Consider the following 15457-nt stretch of genomic DNA (forward strand, 5'->3'; position numbering starts at 1 on the left):
TTTTGTATTATTTTTTATTTATTTATTCTAATATATATATTTGTGAAAGAGCTCCAGTTTCAGTACAGTGTGTGTTTGTGTGAAACTTTGTAAAATGAGTCTTTATTTATGTTGTGTGTACCGGGCTTCCTTTTTGGCACGTTTCATTGTTGTGTATCAGTATCTAAACCCTTTTATTCCTCCTTGTGGAAGTATTCTTTATCGTTGATTCAAAATAAACTGGTAATCTACAGATCTTTGCTTACCAGAGTTGTAGGAAGAAGAAGAGGTTGTCATCATATAAACACAGGTTGTTCTTTCTTTTTTTCTTTTTTTTCTTTTAACAGCAAGAGGTGGAGAACTTCAAGAAGGTCCACCTGATCAGCCGCGAAGAATTTGACTGCCTGACCCCTGAACCCCCTGTCGACCCCAAACAGGAAGTCCCTCCAGGCCCACCACGACACAAGCAGAGTAAGGACCAAAAACACATCAAACGGACACACAGGAAGGATTTACATAATCAACGTTCTTTCTTTACTTGGAACACACTGACGATGTGATTTGAAGTTAAAACTGTAATATCACAGAGTCATTTTTATGAAATGGTAAGATGGCGATGAGGTAAAACCTTTGACACTTTGGGGATAAGTTTGTATCTCAACATCACAAAATAATGCATTTTTTTTTCTGACCTTTCTCTAATCTCTGCTAGCTTCTAGTGAAAAAACTGGTTGCTTCAACCCCTTTAGGTCTCTAAAAATTATTGAAATGACACGTTTTCTGAAAGAAATCACAAGATAAAGAAATGTTTTTCCTTCTGTGGCAGAAAAATATAGAACCGTCCTAAACTTTCTAGCCTAGCAACATTAACAACCATAATGTAACACTAGGCGCTGGTGTTATTCTCCATTCATAGAAAGGGGGGCAAATGGCATCTTATATTCAGGCCAACATGGTCTTTAGGGTCTCAGTGTGCCCGTTTCCTCCCATTTTTCCAAAATTGTTCTCATTCAGTTTGTTCAATGATGAAAGTGATCTTGGTTTTCATTCTGACTGGCAGTAAATGGATCTTAAAACGTTGTAAATCCACGCTCAGCTCCTTCATCTCGCTGTCATTGCGTTGAAGTGGTAACAACTGTGGTTTATCAGCTCACTTTAGTTCATCAATCATGAGTCAGTTTGCACGCTGAGAAATAAATGAAGCTATTACATCACTGATGTTGTGACGATTGTTTCTATTTTAATGACATTCCAGAGTTTTATTTCCGGATTGCCGAGGCACAAGTGAAGCACAAGTCTTGAGGCAGTTGATTAGAAAATGTAAAGTGTGAACATTTTTGGGTCTTTTCTTCAGTCCCCACAGACGCTTTGGCAAACAAACTCTTCGGTGCCCCCGAGCCCTCCTCAATAGCTCGCTCACTCCCGACTACCGTGCCTGACTCGCCCAACTACCGCAGTGCCCGGACGCCCCGCACGCCTCGCACACCTCACCGGAAGGACCAGACTATGACGCCGCGCTTCTACCCAGTGGTGAAGGAAAGTCGACCCGTGGATGCCAAGGTAAGATGGCTGTTAGTGAGGGCGAAATCAGACTTATTTTGGTGGAAATGTGCCTTTTCAGTGGTCCAGATACCTGGTTTAAGGTTTTTTTTAGGGGATAAAGAAACCACACAGACTAAACATGTTCTCTCTGGAACCTTTCAGACGCCCAGGAAGAGGAAGACCCGACACAGCTCCAACCCACCCATGGAGTGTCACGTCGGCTGGGTAATGGACTCCAGAGAGCATCGCTCCCGTACTGCCTCCGTCAGGTGAGACTCTCATCAGATTAGTTTCTCAGTATGCAGTTTTTCTTTTGACAACTTCTCCGATATTTCAACAATTGCTCTCATTTGTTCCTTTTTTTTCTTGCATTGATGAAAGTGATTTTATTAATTCTAATTCGTATTGAATTGATATTAAAAAGTCGTAAATCTATCGTAAATAGGCTGCTTTAATTTGAGTTACTTAAATAAACCCTTTACTCATTTAAAAGCAACATTCAGGGCTTTACTTTGGTCTTTAAAGGACCACATTTGGTTTTCTTAATCCATCCCATGTTAGGCTTTTTAAACTGTAAAATTAATTATTTTCTTTTTTATGAATATAAAGTAAAACTGCAGAAAATGACCTCAGATTAACTTCAAGTAGTTCTAATATTTGATGTGGGTTGTACTCACTCTCTGTTCTCCATCTCCTCCTCCACGTTTTTCCCCTCTCAGCTCTAATGCCAGTCCATCGGAGGGCATCCCTGCCCTGGGTAACATTGGCTGCACACCTCAGTCCCTCCCTAAGTTCCAGCACCCATCACACGAGTTGCTCAAGGAGAACGGCTTCACGCAACACGTTTACCACAAGTACCGTCGGCGCTGCCTAAATGGTACACGTTTTCTTCTACTTTTATCATTTAGTCTGTCTTCAAATATCAGTGCAATCTATTCTCAGTATTTTATAATGCTGAAGTCATACTGAAGGTCTTGTTTTTTTTTTTCTTCAATTCAATTTTATTTATAGTATAAAATCATAACCAGAGTTGCGACACTTTACAGATAGAGTAGGTCTAGACCACACTCTGTAATTTACAAAGACCCAACAATTCCAGTAATTCCCCCAAGAGCAAGCATTTAGTGCGACAGTAGCGAGGAAAAAACTCCCTTTGAGGAAGAAACCTTGAGTGGTGAGGAAAACTTTCTTTTAGGGAGAAACCTGGGACAGACCCAGGCTCTTGGTAGGCGGTGTCTGACGGTGCTGGTTGGGGGTGTGATGAACAGTGGCAATAATGGTCACAATAAAGATAATGGAACTATGACTAGAAATAGAAGTTGTAGTAGTTCATGGCGTAGCAGGACATAGCAATGCGTAACAGGGCACCGAGCAGGACAGCTGCAACCATGATTTAGGTGCCACCCTAATCCAAGGAAAACTGCGGGGCGAGAAGACATAAGGACTCCGGGGAATAAGCTCCCCAGAGCTAAGTTAGTAACAAGCATTTCTGGGACATGGATGCACACAGATGGAAAGAGAGAGGAGCTCAGTGTGTCAAAGGAAGGAAGTCCCCCGGCAGTCTAAAACTATAACAGCATAACTAAGAGCTGGTCCAAGGCGAACCTGAGCCAGCTCTGTAAGGGTCTTCCTGTGGTTTAAAAAAAAAAACTCTGTTCATTTTGTATTTTTATGTAAACTTGTCCATTTAATCTCCCCCTCTTCTCGACCAATTACAGAGCGAAAGCGACTGGGAATCGGCCAATCACAGGAGATGAACACACTCTTCCGCTTTTGGTCATTTTTCCTGCGGGATCACTTCAACAGGAAGATGTACGAGGAGTTCAGACAGCTGGTGGTCGAGGACGGGAAAGAAGGATATAGGTAGGAGCCTTGACCCCTGATGGATGGAGAAAAGAGTTCTCAGGATTTTGTATTTAGTTGTGTGGTTGTGGAGGAGTTAATAAAACAAGATGTGTCCTGTTGATTGGACCAAAAGAACAGAATTAAAGGTGTACTTGCTGTGTGTATGTTACAGGTACGGTTTGGAGTGCCTGTTCAGGTACTACAGCTACGGACTAGAGAGGAAGTTCAGGCCAGACATCTTTAAAGACTTCCAGGAGGAGACCACAAAAGACTACGAGGCTGGTGAGGATTCCTGGAAACAGAAGCAGCCCACCGTGTGCACAGATCAGAAGAGACCACATCATTGACATTAACACATAATAGAATATCAGTGGTATTAGTTTCTGCTCAGGTTTTCCTCTTTTTAAAGAAAGAGGTTCACTTTCAGAATCACTTTAATCCGCTAACATTTTCTTCTGTCCGCTATCCTCAGGCCAGCTTTACGGACTGGAGAAGTTCTGGGCCTTCCTTAAATACTCCAAAGCCAAGACCTTGGAGATCGACCCCAAGCTGCAGGAGTACCTGCGCAAGTTTAAGCGCCTGGAAGATTTCAGAATTGACGTGAGTTCATATGTTCTTTGGGGTTTCTAAAGGCTGATTGGTAGGAATCTGCGAGCCTGCGGAGATGCAGCAGCTCATTTGAGTTTTTCACCTGAGCATGTACCACGTTGGTGTGTCAATATTTTGGATAAGAAATGGCCCACAGCTTCTTGGTCGTCTGTTAGCTTCAGCAGGTTAGCAGTGGTAGTTTTATATTCCAAGTAAATTAACTTAAAATACTAGGTTTTATTTCATAATTCTTGTTCTACTTTTATAGGGAACAAAAGAGACCCCTATGTGAAAAGAACATTGTTGTTGATAGATTAACTGTCAAAATTGATAAGAAATTACAGCTCAGGTGATCTAAACCTTGGGGTCAACACTGCATGATGTCCTGACTTGGGCAAATGTGACCTTTTTAAGCCTGATGTGTATGTACACTCACCTAAAGGATTATTAGGAACACCAGTTAAATTTCACAAGGCAGCTGCTTCAATGCATTTAGGGGTGTGGTCCAGGTCTAGACAATCTCCTGAACTCCAAACTGAATGTCAGAATGGGAAAGAAAGGTGCTCTAAGCAACTTGGAGCGTGGCATGGTTGTTGGTGCCAGATGGGCTGGTCTGAGTATTTCACTATCTGCTCCGTTACTGGGATTTCCACGCACAACCATTTCTAGGGTTTACAAAGAATGGTCTGAAAAATGAAAACCATCCAGTATGCAGTAGTCCTGGGGGACGAAAATGCCTTGTTGATGCTAGAGGTCAGAGGAGAATGGGCTGAGTGATTCAAGCTGATAGAAGATCAACTTTGATTCAAATAACCACTCGTTACAACCGAGGTATGCAGCAAAGCATTTGTGAAGCCACAACACGAACACCCTTGAGGAAGATGGGGCTACACCAGCAGAAGACCCCACCGGGTACCACTCATCTCCTCTTAAAATAGGAAAATGAGGCTACAATTTGCACGAGCTCACCAAAATTGGACAGTTGAAGACTGTAAAAATGTTGCCTGGTCTGATGAGTCTCGATTTCTGTTGAGACATTCAGATGGTAGAGTCAGAATTTGGCGTAAACAGAATGAGAACATGGATCCGTCATGCCTTGTTACCACTGGGCAGGCTGGTCGTGGTGTAATGGTGGGGGGGGGGGATCCCTTTCGCCTTCAGAACTGCCTTAATTCTTTGTGTCATTGATTCAACAAGGTGCTGGAAGCATTCTTTAGAAATGTTGGCCTATATTGAGAGGATAGGGTCAAACACGGTATTAGTATAGTGTTCCTGATAATCCTTTAGGTGAGTATATAGTACATGCAGATTTACAGTAACCAGGTTACTTTAACGCATTTAAAGGCATCCTCCGATTACTGATGTAACCTTTTTTCTTAGTAACCTGGTTTCTTAAGTGCACGTAATCACACGGATTGTGTTTTTGTTTCCTAAAGTTGTTTTTGTGCTTTGAAAACGATGCTCCATCTAATCTCTGCCCTGTTATTTATTTTTTTATTTTTTTCTCTCTCTTTCCAGCCGCCTATGGAGGAAGGACGTCGCAGAAGGCACTCGTCCAGCGGGGACGGTCGCCGCCGGCACCCCTCTCAGCCCTCCAGCCGGCCCCACAGCCAGGCCAGCTCCGGCCCCAGCCTCGCCCAGGGCCCTGCCGCCAAGGATGATGCCAAACCCACCAGCCAGAAAGCCCCAGCCGCTGACCCCGCACCAGATGCCAAGACACTGAAGTAACCCCACAAACACGCCGGCCCACATGGATCAACTCAACCAAGTCTGCAAGTCGCTGGTTCTGTCTGCGCCACAGGAGGGGGGAGGGGGCAACCAGTTCTTCATTCAAGCATGAGAATAGTTTTTTTTTTTTTTTTTTTTTTTTTACTACAATGACTTTTGACTGAGAAACAAGGAAGACAAATAATTAATATGGCTTGCTTTATTAATTAGTTCTGAGTTTTCAAGAAAAAAAAATACCTTTTCTGTCTTGATGAGGCAAGGAATGGATGGGGTGTCAAACACTTTTTTCCTATTTTACAAATCATTGCCAGTCCACACGGTGGATGGTTCAGTGTTGATTTATTACCCTGGAAATTGTTCTTTTATTTTTTAAATTTTCATCTTGACCCCCCCTCTCACTTGGGCCCCTCCTTGATCGCCACTGTCCTGCTGGCTGAAAGATATTAGATTCCTCCCCTAGATCTCAGATTTATTATTATAATTTCTTCGGCATGTGGTGAGATTGGAGACTTGGAAATAGTTTGAACAAGACTGAGCATCTGAAAGCCCCGCTAGCGACCACGCTGCAGGCCGTGCTGCTTCTGACATCCAATCGGACCAAAGTGGTTTCAACCAAGCGACTGACATTTCCATCCGCAGAGCCCCCAGTGCTCAAAAATTCAAGATATTTGATTTACTTCATGGCTTGACATTGAGGGGAAAATATTAAAGAACCAAATGATAAAAAGAGAGGAAGAAAAAAAAGACTTGTACCAATCCCTCAGTATGGACTTGATCATTGAAAGTTGCCTTATTTTAATGGTTTTACTGCTTCTAACTTGTGCCCGCCACCTTTTTGTCGATTGTACAGCATTGGAATTACCCATATATCCGGTCACCGTTTCCGGCAGAGGCCACTAGGTGGTGCTGTGCTGCCAAACTGTTTCACCACCCGCCCCTCACTCCCCTTCGCCACCTTTTCTGAACGGTCTTCCAAGTGTCATTCAGTCTGTTACAAGTCCTGTAATTCTTCCTTGTGTTTGCAAGTTGTGGCTTTTTGTGCTGAAACAAACCTGGTGGAAGTTTGTCGCGCGCGCCCCCCCCCCGCCCCTCCCCCCCTGTGCTTGGGTGCTTCCTGACTTTCTGCCGCCCCCTGCGCCTCCCAGTCAGATGAGCTGCATCCATCCGTTCATCCATCCGTTTGACATCCATCCATCAGTCGACCATCAGTGACGATACAGGACTGGAATCATCAATCTGGAATACTTGAAGAAGCGATGGTTATGAGGAGGGCTGTCGCGTCCTGTCGCAGGTGCTCTGGGTGGAGACGCGTATGAGCCTCCAGACATTTTGGCCTCCGACTTCACTGTTTAAACTGAAGCTCGATCGGCCTGATTGGGCCTCGGGCGCTCGCCACCTCTTCTTGTTCCACACTCGGATACACACATCAGTTACAGGTATGAACACTGACAGGTGTAGTCACACACAGGTACAGATGTAGCAGTGTGAGCAAGTTGAATGCAAAACACACAGCTTGATGTCTTGCCTCGCTGTGGACAAAAATTCAAGACTGGACTCTGGTCTGTTCTGTTGTCACACTTCCTACAGTCAACTGTTTGGATAATTAAGATCTTTATCCAACTTGAGTACTGATGATATCAAATAGAAGAGTGATTCTTTCTTCCTCCACTAATGTAAATGTGAATTTGACAGATGAAGAGAAATGATTACAGCTCCCTGCTACTTGTTTTATTGTTTATAGAACAGATTATATATTTGCCTTACTTACGTACGTACTCTTTAACTTTTTTTTTTGTAATGGTTTCATGAATTATCTTTTAATGCTTTTTAATTTCCATTTGCAGTGTTTCTAGCGTTGTTGTTATGATGGAGGTGGGGTTTGTGTCAGGCTGTTTAAACCATCTGTGGATTTCAGAAACGGGAACATAATTTACAACACAAAAGGGAAAGTTGACATCAGGGCGTCAACGAGTATTAAGTGCAAAAACTAAATCTGTAAGCTTATAGTGTTTCACGTTGAAATCAGTTAATTTGCTCTTTTTTTTCCTTTTAGTAAAGATACTTTTGCTGAGATGACGGAGCAGAATTTCTACAACTAATTATTCAATTTTTAGCCTCCTGGTTTTCAACAAACCTGTCTGCAAGGTCTACAAACGCATATAGATGTTTGATTTTGGGGTTCAAATTGAAGGAGTTAACAAAATTCTGAAAAAAAGTCTTAATGCACATATGGATAACTTTTATTTTGATATTGAGCAATATCCAGATGCTTGGTGAAATGACCCACTTTCCGTTGACATACTGCAATGTTTGTTGCAAAGAGTGATGAACTATTTCCTGTCAAACAGTTCAGTCACATGAGTAATTAAGATCAAACTGTATCAGACATCTTTTTCTTTTTTCTTTTTCTTTTTTTTTTTTTGAAGTCTTGGTCCTTTTGCGTAATAATCATTCCGCCTGTTGGCTGATGTTCCAGCAGAGTGGAGGTCCTGTCTGTCAGTTTCTTCCTCTAAATCCACATATGTTGGAAACATGACATTGCAAAGCTATACTTTTTTTTTTTTTTCCTTTAGTATTTTGTTGCTTTATCTTCAGGGAGATTTGGATCAGTTTCAGAGGCTTACAGTTGATGCATCAAAGTGTTTACTGGAGGTTTAATATTCACCAAACATGAAACTTGTTTTCCAAAAACCAGCGAAGCCTTTGAATTGGTGAGTTGGTGTGTGGCTGTAGACATGGCAGACTGCCACTGGGGGCGGAGGGGGGTGGTGGGGGCCTTCTTCCTTGGACAGTACCATGATCTCGCCCTCTAATGTGACCATCACCTGCCATCACCTGTCACCGGACATTTGGGGTTTCAGGTGTTTTTGGGGAGTTTCCAGCCTTCTCTATCAGCGTAGAACTGCTGCTAGCTGTCCAGACAAACTCTAGGGGGAGCTGCACCCTCTGCTCGTCAGTTTTACCCGGATTAGGCCAGCGGGCCGGACACCGGAGAGATGACAGATGAGTGATGGACGTGGGAAGGGAGGAGAAAGGAAAGAGAGAGAGAGCCCAACTGGGGTTTATGATGTCGCTCAGAGGTATATGGCTGGTTATGATATCTGGAGATGGTGAAAAAAAGGACAAAATTCCATAAAGCCATATGAATAAGAAATAACTGTATATGAACCATTAAAATAGTTCATTGCATTACTATATCCTAGGCTTGTCAAGAGGAAAAAAAGATGAAAACAAGGAAAAAGGAACAAAAAAAATATATAAAATGGAAAAATGTAAAATACTTGAATGAGATCTTGTATTATAACATTTAATATTCATAATATCTGCTTTGTAGGCTGATGTGATTCGCTGTTAGTGTTATTTGTAATTTGTAGTAATTATGCTTTTCCTTAATAAAGAAAAAAAAAACACAAAACGGACAAAAAAACCTCAACACTGGCTTCGGAGTGATTATTTCGTGTGTGTGTGTGTGTGTGTGTGTGTGAATGACCTTCCGAAACTGTAAAAGTCATTATTAATTTTGGCCATCTCTCATACGTACATTTTCACTTTCACATTTTTTATTTCTACACCCATCTGTTTTGATACATTTCTATTAAGATTTCAATCATACCTTTATTTTCACTCACGTATTCATTTATCTATTTTAACACTCAACTTTTACTGACATTCACATGCAGTCAGTATATGCATTTAATATAAATATGTATGTAGGAAGAATATATGCTTGTTCATAGTATAGTATGTCAGAGAAAGTCTAAAAGAACTTGCAAAAACTCCTTTTACGGCGAAGCCTTGGGTTGGGAGGCACTGCAGAGCGTAGCAGGGTGTAGCAGGGTGCCGAGCAGGACCACAGTGACGGCTGCAACCATAATTTAGGTGCCACCCTAATCCAAGGAAAACTGCTGGGCAAAAAACAAAATAAGGACCCCGGGGAATAAGCTCTCCAGAGCTAAGTTAGTAACAAGCATTTCTGGGACATGGATGTATATCTATGCATGGATGCACACAGATGGAAAGAGAGAGGAGAGAGAAAATCGTCTGTATGGAATGCATGAATAAATAAATAAATATGCCTTTGAAATACATCATGAAATAAATAAATGAGGCAATAAATACATAAATAAATTTTAATTATTTCATGGTACCTTTATTTCATAAGTCCACATTTATTTATTTCAAGAGACTTTTATTTCATAAGTCCACATTTATTTATTTCCCTCTCTATTTCCAGTTCTTATATGCAAATCAGGGGGCGTGACTATCTCTCACATTCAGAGAGTGGGCAAAAAAAAGGCTGGCGAAGTGAGAGTGCAACACGACTGGCAGTTCGCGGTGCTCTTTACCCAGCACACAGTCACCTATTCTGGGGTAACTAGACCACCAACTAGCGCTGACCTGACAGAGCACCGCAACCGGCAGCTTGGGGTGTTGCGGTGCTCTGTACCCACTGCGGGTTGACACAACGTTAGCTGAGGCGTTGTTAAGTGACCTAGTGGGCAAACGACTGCTCTAATTCACATTAAACTGAACATCTCCGTTGAAGGTGAAGTGAGACAAGGTGAATGGGAATTCTTCTCGAAGAGAAACGGGTACCTCCAGCTGATTGGGTTCTCCAGCAACAAGCTAGCAGCCCCAGCAGGCGCTAGCTGGCTGTCGCGTCACTATATGGAGCCTCTCAACTCGAAAACTTTGAAGCAAATTGTCAATTCGGCAACGATTTACGCAAGACTGCCTATATTCGAAATCTAAACAGTTCATTTCTCGCCTAAAACGATCTCAGAAGTGAATTTTGTGATGAATAAGATGGCGAAAATTGTTAAAATTGTCCTGTTGTTGGTCTGCCAAAGAAGTCCCATTCACCTTGTTCTGAATGTGAGAGATAGCCACGCCCCCTGATTTGCATATAAGAACTGGAAATAAATAGAGAGGGAAATAAATAAATGTGGCATTAGGAAATAAAAGTCCACGGAAATAAAAAAATGTGGATTTACAAAATAAAAGTCTCTTGAAATAAATAAATGTGGACTTATGAAATAAAAGTACCATGAAATAATTACATTTATTTAATTATGTATTTATTGCCTTATTTATTTATTTCATGATGTATTTCAAAGGCATATTTATTTATTTATTTATTCATGTATTTATTAATTTATTTATGTATTTATTAATTTATTTAATTCTGAATAAACGGCATTCCATACATCTGCACTGCCTACTTGCTGGTGCTCGTTGGAGCCGTGCTAACCACTGAGCCACCATGCAGCCAAATACAGTATGTTGAAAACAGTCACAGCATAGTATGTCAAAAAAGTGATAAAAAAGACAAAATATAGTATCATGAAAAAAGTCATAGTATGTCAAAAAGAAGTGATAAACAATTTCATAGTATAGTATGCCGCAAAAGTCATAATATAGTATGTCGAAAAAGAAGTGATAACATTTTTTATAGTATAGTATGTCGAAAAAAGTCATAGTATGTTGAAAAAGCGGGAAAAAAATCATAGTATAGTATGTCGCAAAAAAGGTGATAAAAAAGTCATTGTATAGTATGTCGAAAAAAAGTCATAGTATAGTATGTCAAAGAAAGTCTGAAAGAACATGCAAATTCCACACAAAAAAGATCAGCTTGGACCAGGGGTCCACATCTGCCCTACCACCTTGCTCTTGCTTGTTGGAGCCGTGCTAACCACTGAGCCAGTATAGTATGTCGAAAAAAATAATAGTATAGTATGACAAAAAAAGCGGAAAAAAAGTCATAGTATAGTATGTTGCAAAAAAGTAATAAAAAATGTCATAGTATAGTATGTCGAAAAGAAGTGATAAAAAATGTCATAGTATAATATGTTGCAAAAGTCATAGTTGTTGACATTTTTTTTATAAAAAATGTTTATATTATAGTATGTCGAAAAAAGTCATAGTATACTATGTTCGAAAAAAGACATATATAGTATGTCGAAAAAAGTGATGAAAAAAGTCATCGTATTGTATGTTGAAATAAGTCATAGTATAGTATTTCATAAAATATATCATAAAACGTCATAGTATAGTGTGTCATAAAAATGTCACAAAAAGTCACAGTTTAGTATGTCGAAAAAAGCGGAAAAAACTCAAAGTATAGTATATCAAAAAAATGTCAAAGTATAGTATGTCAAAGAAAGTCTGAAAGAACATGCTAATTCCACGCAAAAAAAGATCAGCCTGGACCAGGGGTCCACATCTGCCCTACCACCTTGCTTGTGCTTGTTGGAGCCGTGCTAACCACTGAGCCAGTATAGTATGTCGAAAAAATAATAGTATAGCATGACGAAAAAAGCGGAAAAAAGTCATAGTATAGTATGTTGCAAAAAAGTAATAAAAAATGTCATAGTATAGTATGTTGAAAAAAATTAAAGTATAGTATGTCGAAAAGAAGTGATGAAAAATGTCACAGTATAATATGTTGCAAAAGTCATAGTATAGTATGTCGAAAAAAAATTGATAAAAAATGTAATATTATAGTATGTCGAAAAAGCAAAAAAAGTCATAGTATACTATGTTTGAAAAAAGTGAGAAAAAGAGACATCGTATTGTATGTTGAAATAAGTCATATAGTCACATATAGTATTTCATAAAATATATCATAAAACGTCGTAGTATAGTGTGTCATAAAAATATCACAAAAAGTCACAGTTTAGTATGTTGAAAAAAGCGGAAAAAGGTAAAAGTATATTATATAAAAAAAAGTAAAAGTATAGTATCTTAAAGAAAGTCTGAAAGAACATGCAAATTCCACGCAAAAAAAGATCAGCCTGGACCAGGGGTCCGCTAACCACTGAGTCAGTATAGTATGTTGAAAAAAAATCATAGTGTAGTATGTTGCAAAAACGTGATAAAAAATGTCATAGTATAGTATGTCGGAAAAAAGTCATAGAATAGTATGTTGCAAAAACGTGATAAAAAAAGTAAAGTATAGTATGTCAAAAAGAAGTGATGAAAAATGTCACAGTATAATATGTTGCAAAAGTCATAGTATAGTATGTCGAAAAAAATTTATAAAAAATGTAATATTATAGTATGTCGAAAAAGCAAAAAAAGTCATAGTTACTATGTTCGAAAAAAGTGAGAAAAAGAGACATCGTATTGTATGTTGAAATAAGTCATATAGTCACATATAGTATTTCATAAAATATATCATAAAACGTCGTAGTATAGTGTGTCATAAAAATATCACAAAAAGTCACAGTTTAGTATGTTGAAAAAGGCGGAAAAAGGTAAAAGTATAGTATATAAAAAAAAGTAAAAGTATAGTATCTTAAAGAAAGTCTGAAAGAACATGCAAATTCCACACAAAAAAGATCAGCCTGGACCAGGGGTCCGCATCTGCCCTACCACCTTGCTCTTGCTTGTTGGAGCCGTGCTAACCACTGAGCCAGTATAGTATGTCGAAAAAAATAATAGTATAGCATGACAAAAAAAGTGGAAAAAAAGTCATAGTATAGTATGTTGCAAAAAAGTAATAAAAAATGTCATAGTATAGTATGTTGAAAAGAAGTGATAAAAAATGTCATAGTATAATATGTTGCAAAAGTCATAGTATAGTATGTTGACATTTTTTTTATAAAAAATGTTATATTATAGTATGTCGAAAAAAGTCATAGTATACTATGTTCGAAAAAAGACATATATAGTATGTCGAAAAAAGTGATGAAAAAAGTCATCGTATTGTATGTTGAAATAAGTCATAGTATAGTATTTCATAAAATATATCATAAAACGTCATAGTATAAGTGTGTCATAAAAATATCACAAAAAGTCACAGTTTAGTATGTTGAAAAAGGCGGAAAAAGGTAAAAGTATAGTATATAAAAAAAAGTTAAAGTATAGTATCTTAAAGAAAGTCTGAAAGAACATGCAAATTCCACGCAAAAAAGATCAGCCTGGACCAGGGGTCCGCTAACCACTGAGTCAGTATAGTATATCGGAAAAAAGTCATAGTATAGTATGTTGCAAAAACGTGATAAAAAAAAGTGATGAAAAAAGTCATTGTATTGTATGTTGAACGAAGTCATAGTATCATAGCATCTCTCTCCCCCTTTCATGTCTATCCACTGTCACTTCAGAATAAAGGGAAAAGCCCCCCAGAAATAATAATAATAATAAAAAAAGAGAATGTCTGGAAGAACATGCAAATTCCACACAAAAAATTAATTTGACCAGGGGTCAACACCTGCACTGTTGGTGCTTGATAGAGCCGTGCTCACCACTGAGCCACCATGCAGGGAAATAGAATGTGTTGAAAACAGTCATAGCATAGTATGTGGAAAAAAGTCATAGCATAGTTTGTCAGAGAAAGTCTGGAAGAACATGCAAATTCCACACAAATAAGCCTAGTCTGTATTGGGGATCAAACCAGGGGTCAACGTCTGCACTGCCTAGTTGTGTGTGCTTGTTGAGGCTGTGCTAACCACTGAGCCACCATGTAGGGAAATAGAACTCGTTAAAACAGTCATAGCGTAGCGTATCTCGAAACCAGTGGGAAAAACATCATGGTATAATATATTGAAAAAATTGAAAATGATTAAAAGATGTCATAGCATAGTATGTCGAAAAAAAGTCATAGTAAAGTATGTTGAAAAAAGTAGAATGGAAGTCACTCTCAAGTTAAAGTATACTAATACTACAATATGGTTTATGTTTATACATGTGAGAATTAATATATACATGTATGAGTTAGAATGTATGTATGTAAATGCTATATGTATAATATAGGCCTATGCATGTGTAAGGTGTATGTGTGAGAGGGCCAGAATGAATTATGGCCTGTAAAGCCCCTTATAACTTTGCAAAGAAGTTTGTAACTACCAAAGTCAGATCTCTAGTATCTTTAGCTTCATGTCACAATATATATATATATATACTCACCTTAAAGATTATTAGGAACACATGTAAGATTTCTCGTTAATGCAATTATCTAATCAACCAATCACATGGCAGCTGCTTCAATGCATTTAGGGGTTTGGTCCAGGTCTAGACAAACTCCTGAACTCCAAACTGAATGTCAGAATGGGAAAGAAAGGTGATCTAAGCAACTTGGAGCGTGGCATGGTTGTTGGTGCCAGACGGGCTGGTCTGAGTATTTCACTATCTGCTCAGTTACTGGGATTTTCACACACAACCATTTCTAGGGATTACAAAGAATGGTCTGAAAATGGAAAAACATCCAGTATGCAGCAGTCCTGGGGGGCGAAAATGCCTTGTTGATGCTAGAGGTCAGAGGAGAATGGGCTGAGTGATTCAAGCTGATAGAAGATCAACTTTGATTCAAATAACCATTCATTACAACCGAGGTATGCAGCAAAGCATTTGTGAAGCCACAACACGAACAACCTTGAGGCGGATGGGCTACACCAGCAGAAGACCCCACCGGGTACCACTCATCTCCACTAAAAATAGGAAAATGAGGCTACAATTTGCACGAGCTCACCAAAATTGGACAGTTGAAGACTGGAAAAATGTTGCCTGGTCTGATGAGTCTCGATTTCTGTTGAGACATTCAGATGGTAGAGTCAGAATTTGGCGTAAACAGAATGAGAACATGGATCCGTCATGCCTCGTTACCCCTGGGCAGGCTGGTGGTGGTGGTGTAATAGTGTGGGGCTTTCTTGGCACACTTTAGGCCCCTTAGTACCAATTGGGCATTGTTTAAATGCCACAGCCTACCTGAGCATTGTTTCTGACCATGTCCATCCCTTTATGACCACCATGTACCCATCCTCTGATGGCTACTTCC

At 39.5% G+C, this 15457-nt stretch overlaps 1 protein-coding gene across 2 annotated transcripts in view; it reads left to right on the forward strand.

Moving 5' to 3' along the window:
- Positions 1 to 9115, forward strand: part of larp1 (La ribonucleoprotein 1, translational regulator) — a 59272-nt gene extending 50157 nt beyond the window's left edge. For both annotated transcript variants that reach the window (XM_039777151.1, XM_039777152.1), the window contains 8 exons: positions 327 to 450; positions 1334 to 1539; positions 1684 to 1790; positions 2241 to 2398; positions 3240 to 3384; positions 3539 to 3648; positions 3839 to 3966; positions 5473 to 9115. In XM_039777151.1, the coding sequence (XP_039633085.1) occupies positions 327 to 450; positions 1334 to 1539; positions 1684 to 1790; positions 2241 to 2398; positions 3240 to 3384; positions 3539 to 3648; positions 3839 to 3966; positions 5473 to 5682 (1188 nt within the window). In that variant the 3' untranslated portion in view covers positions 5683 to 9115. The remainder of the gene's footprint in view (positions 1 to 326; positions 451 to 1333; positions 1540 to 1683; positions 1791 to 2240; positions 2399 to 3239; positions 3385 to 3538; positions 3649 to 3838; positions 3967 to 5472) is intronic.
- Positions 9116 to 15457: the final 6342 nt, after the last annotated feature.

The sequence above is a fragment of the Perca fluviatilis genome, chromosome 16, assembly GCF_010015445.1.
Source record: "Perca fluviatilis chromosome 16, GENO_Pfluv_1.0, whole genome shotgun sequence".
In the NCBI taxonomy this organism is placed as follows: domain Eukaryota; kingdom Metazoa; phylum Chordata; class Actinopteri; order Perciformes; family Percidae; genus Perca; species Perca fluviatilis.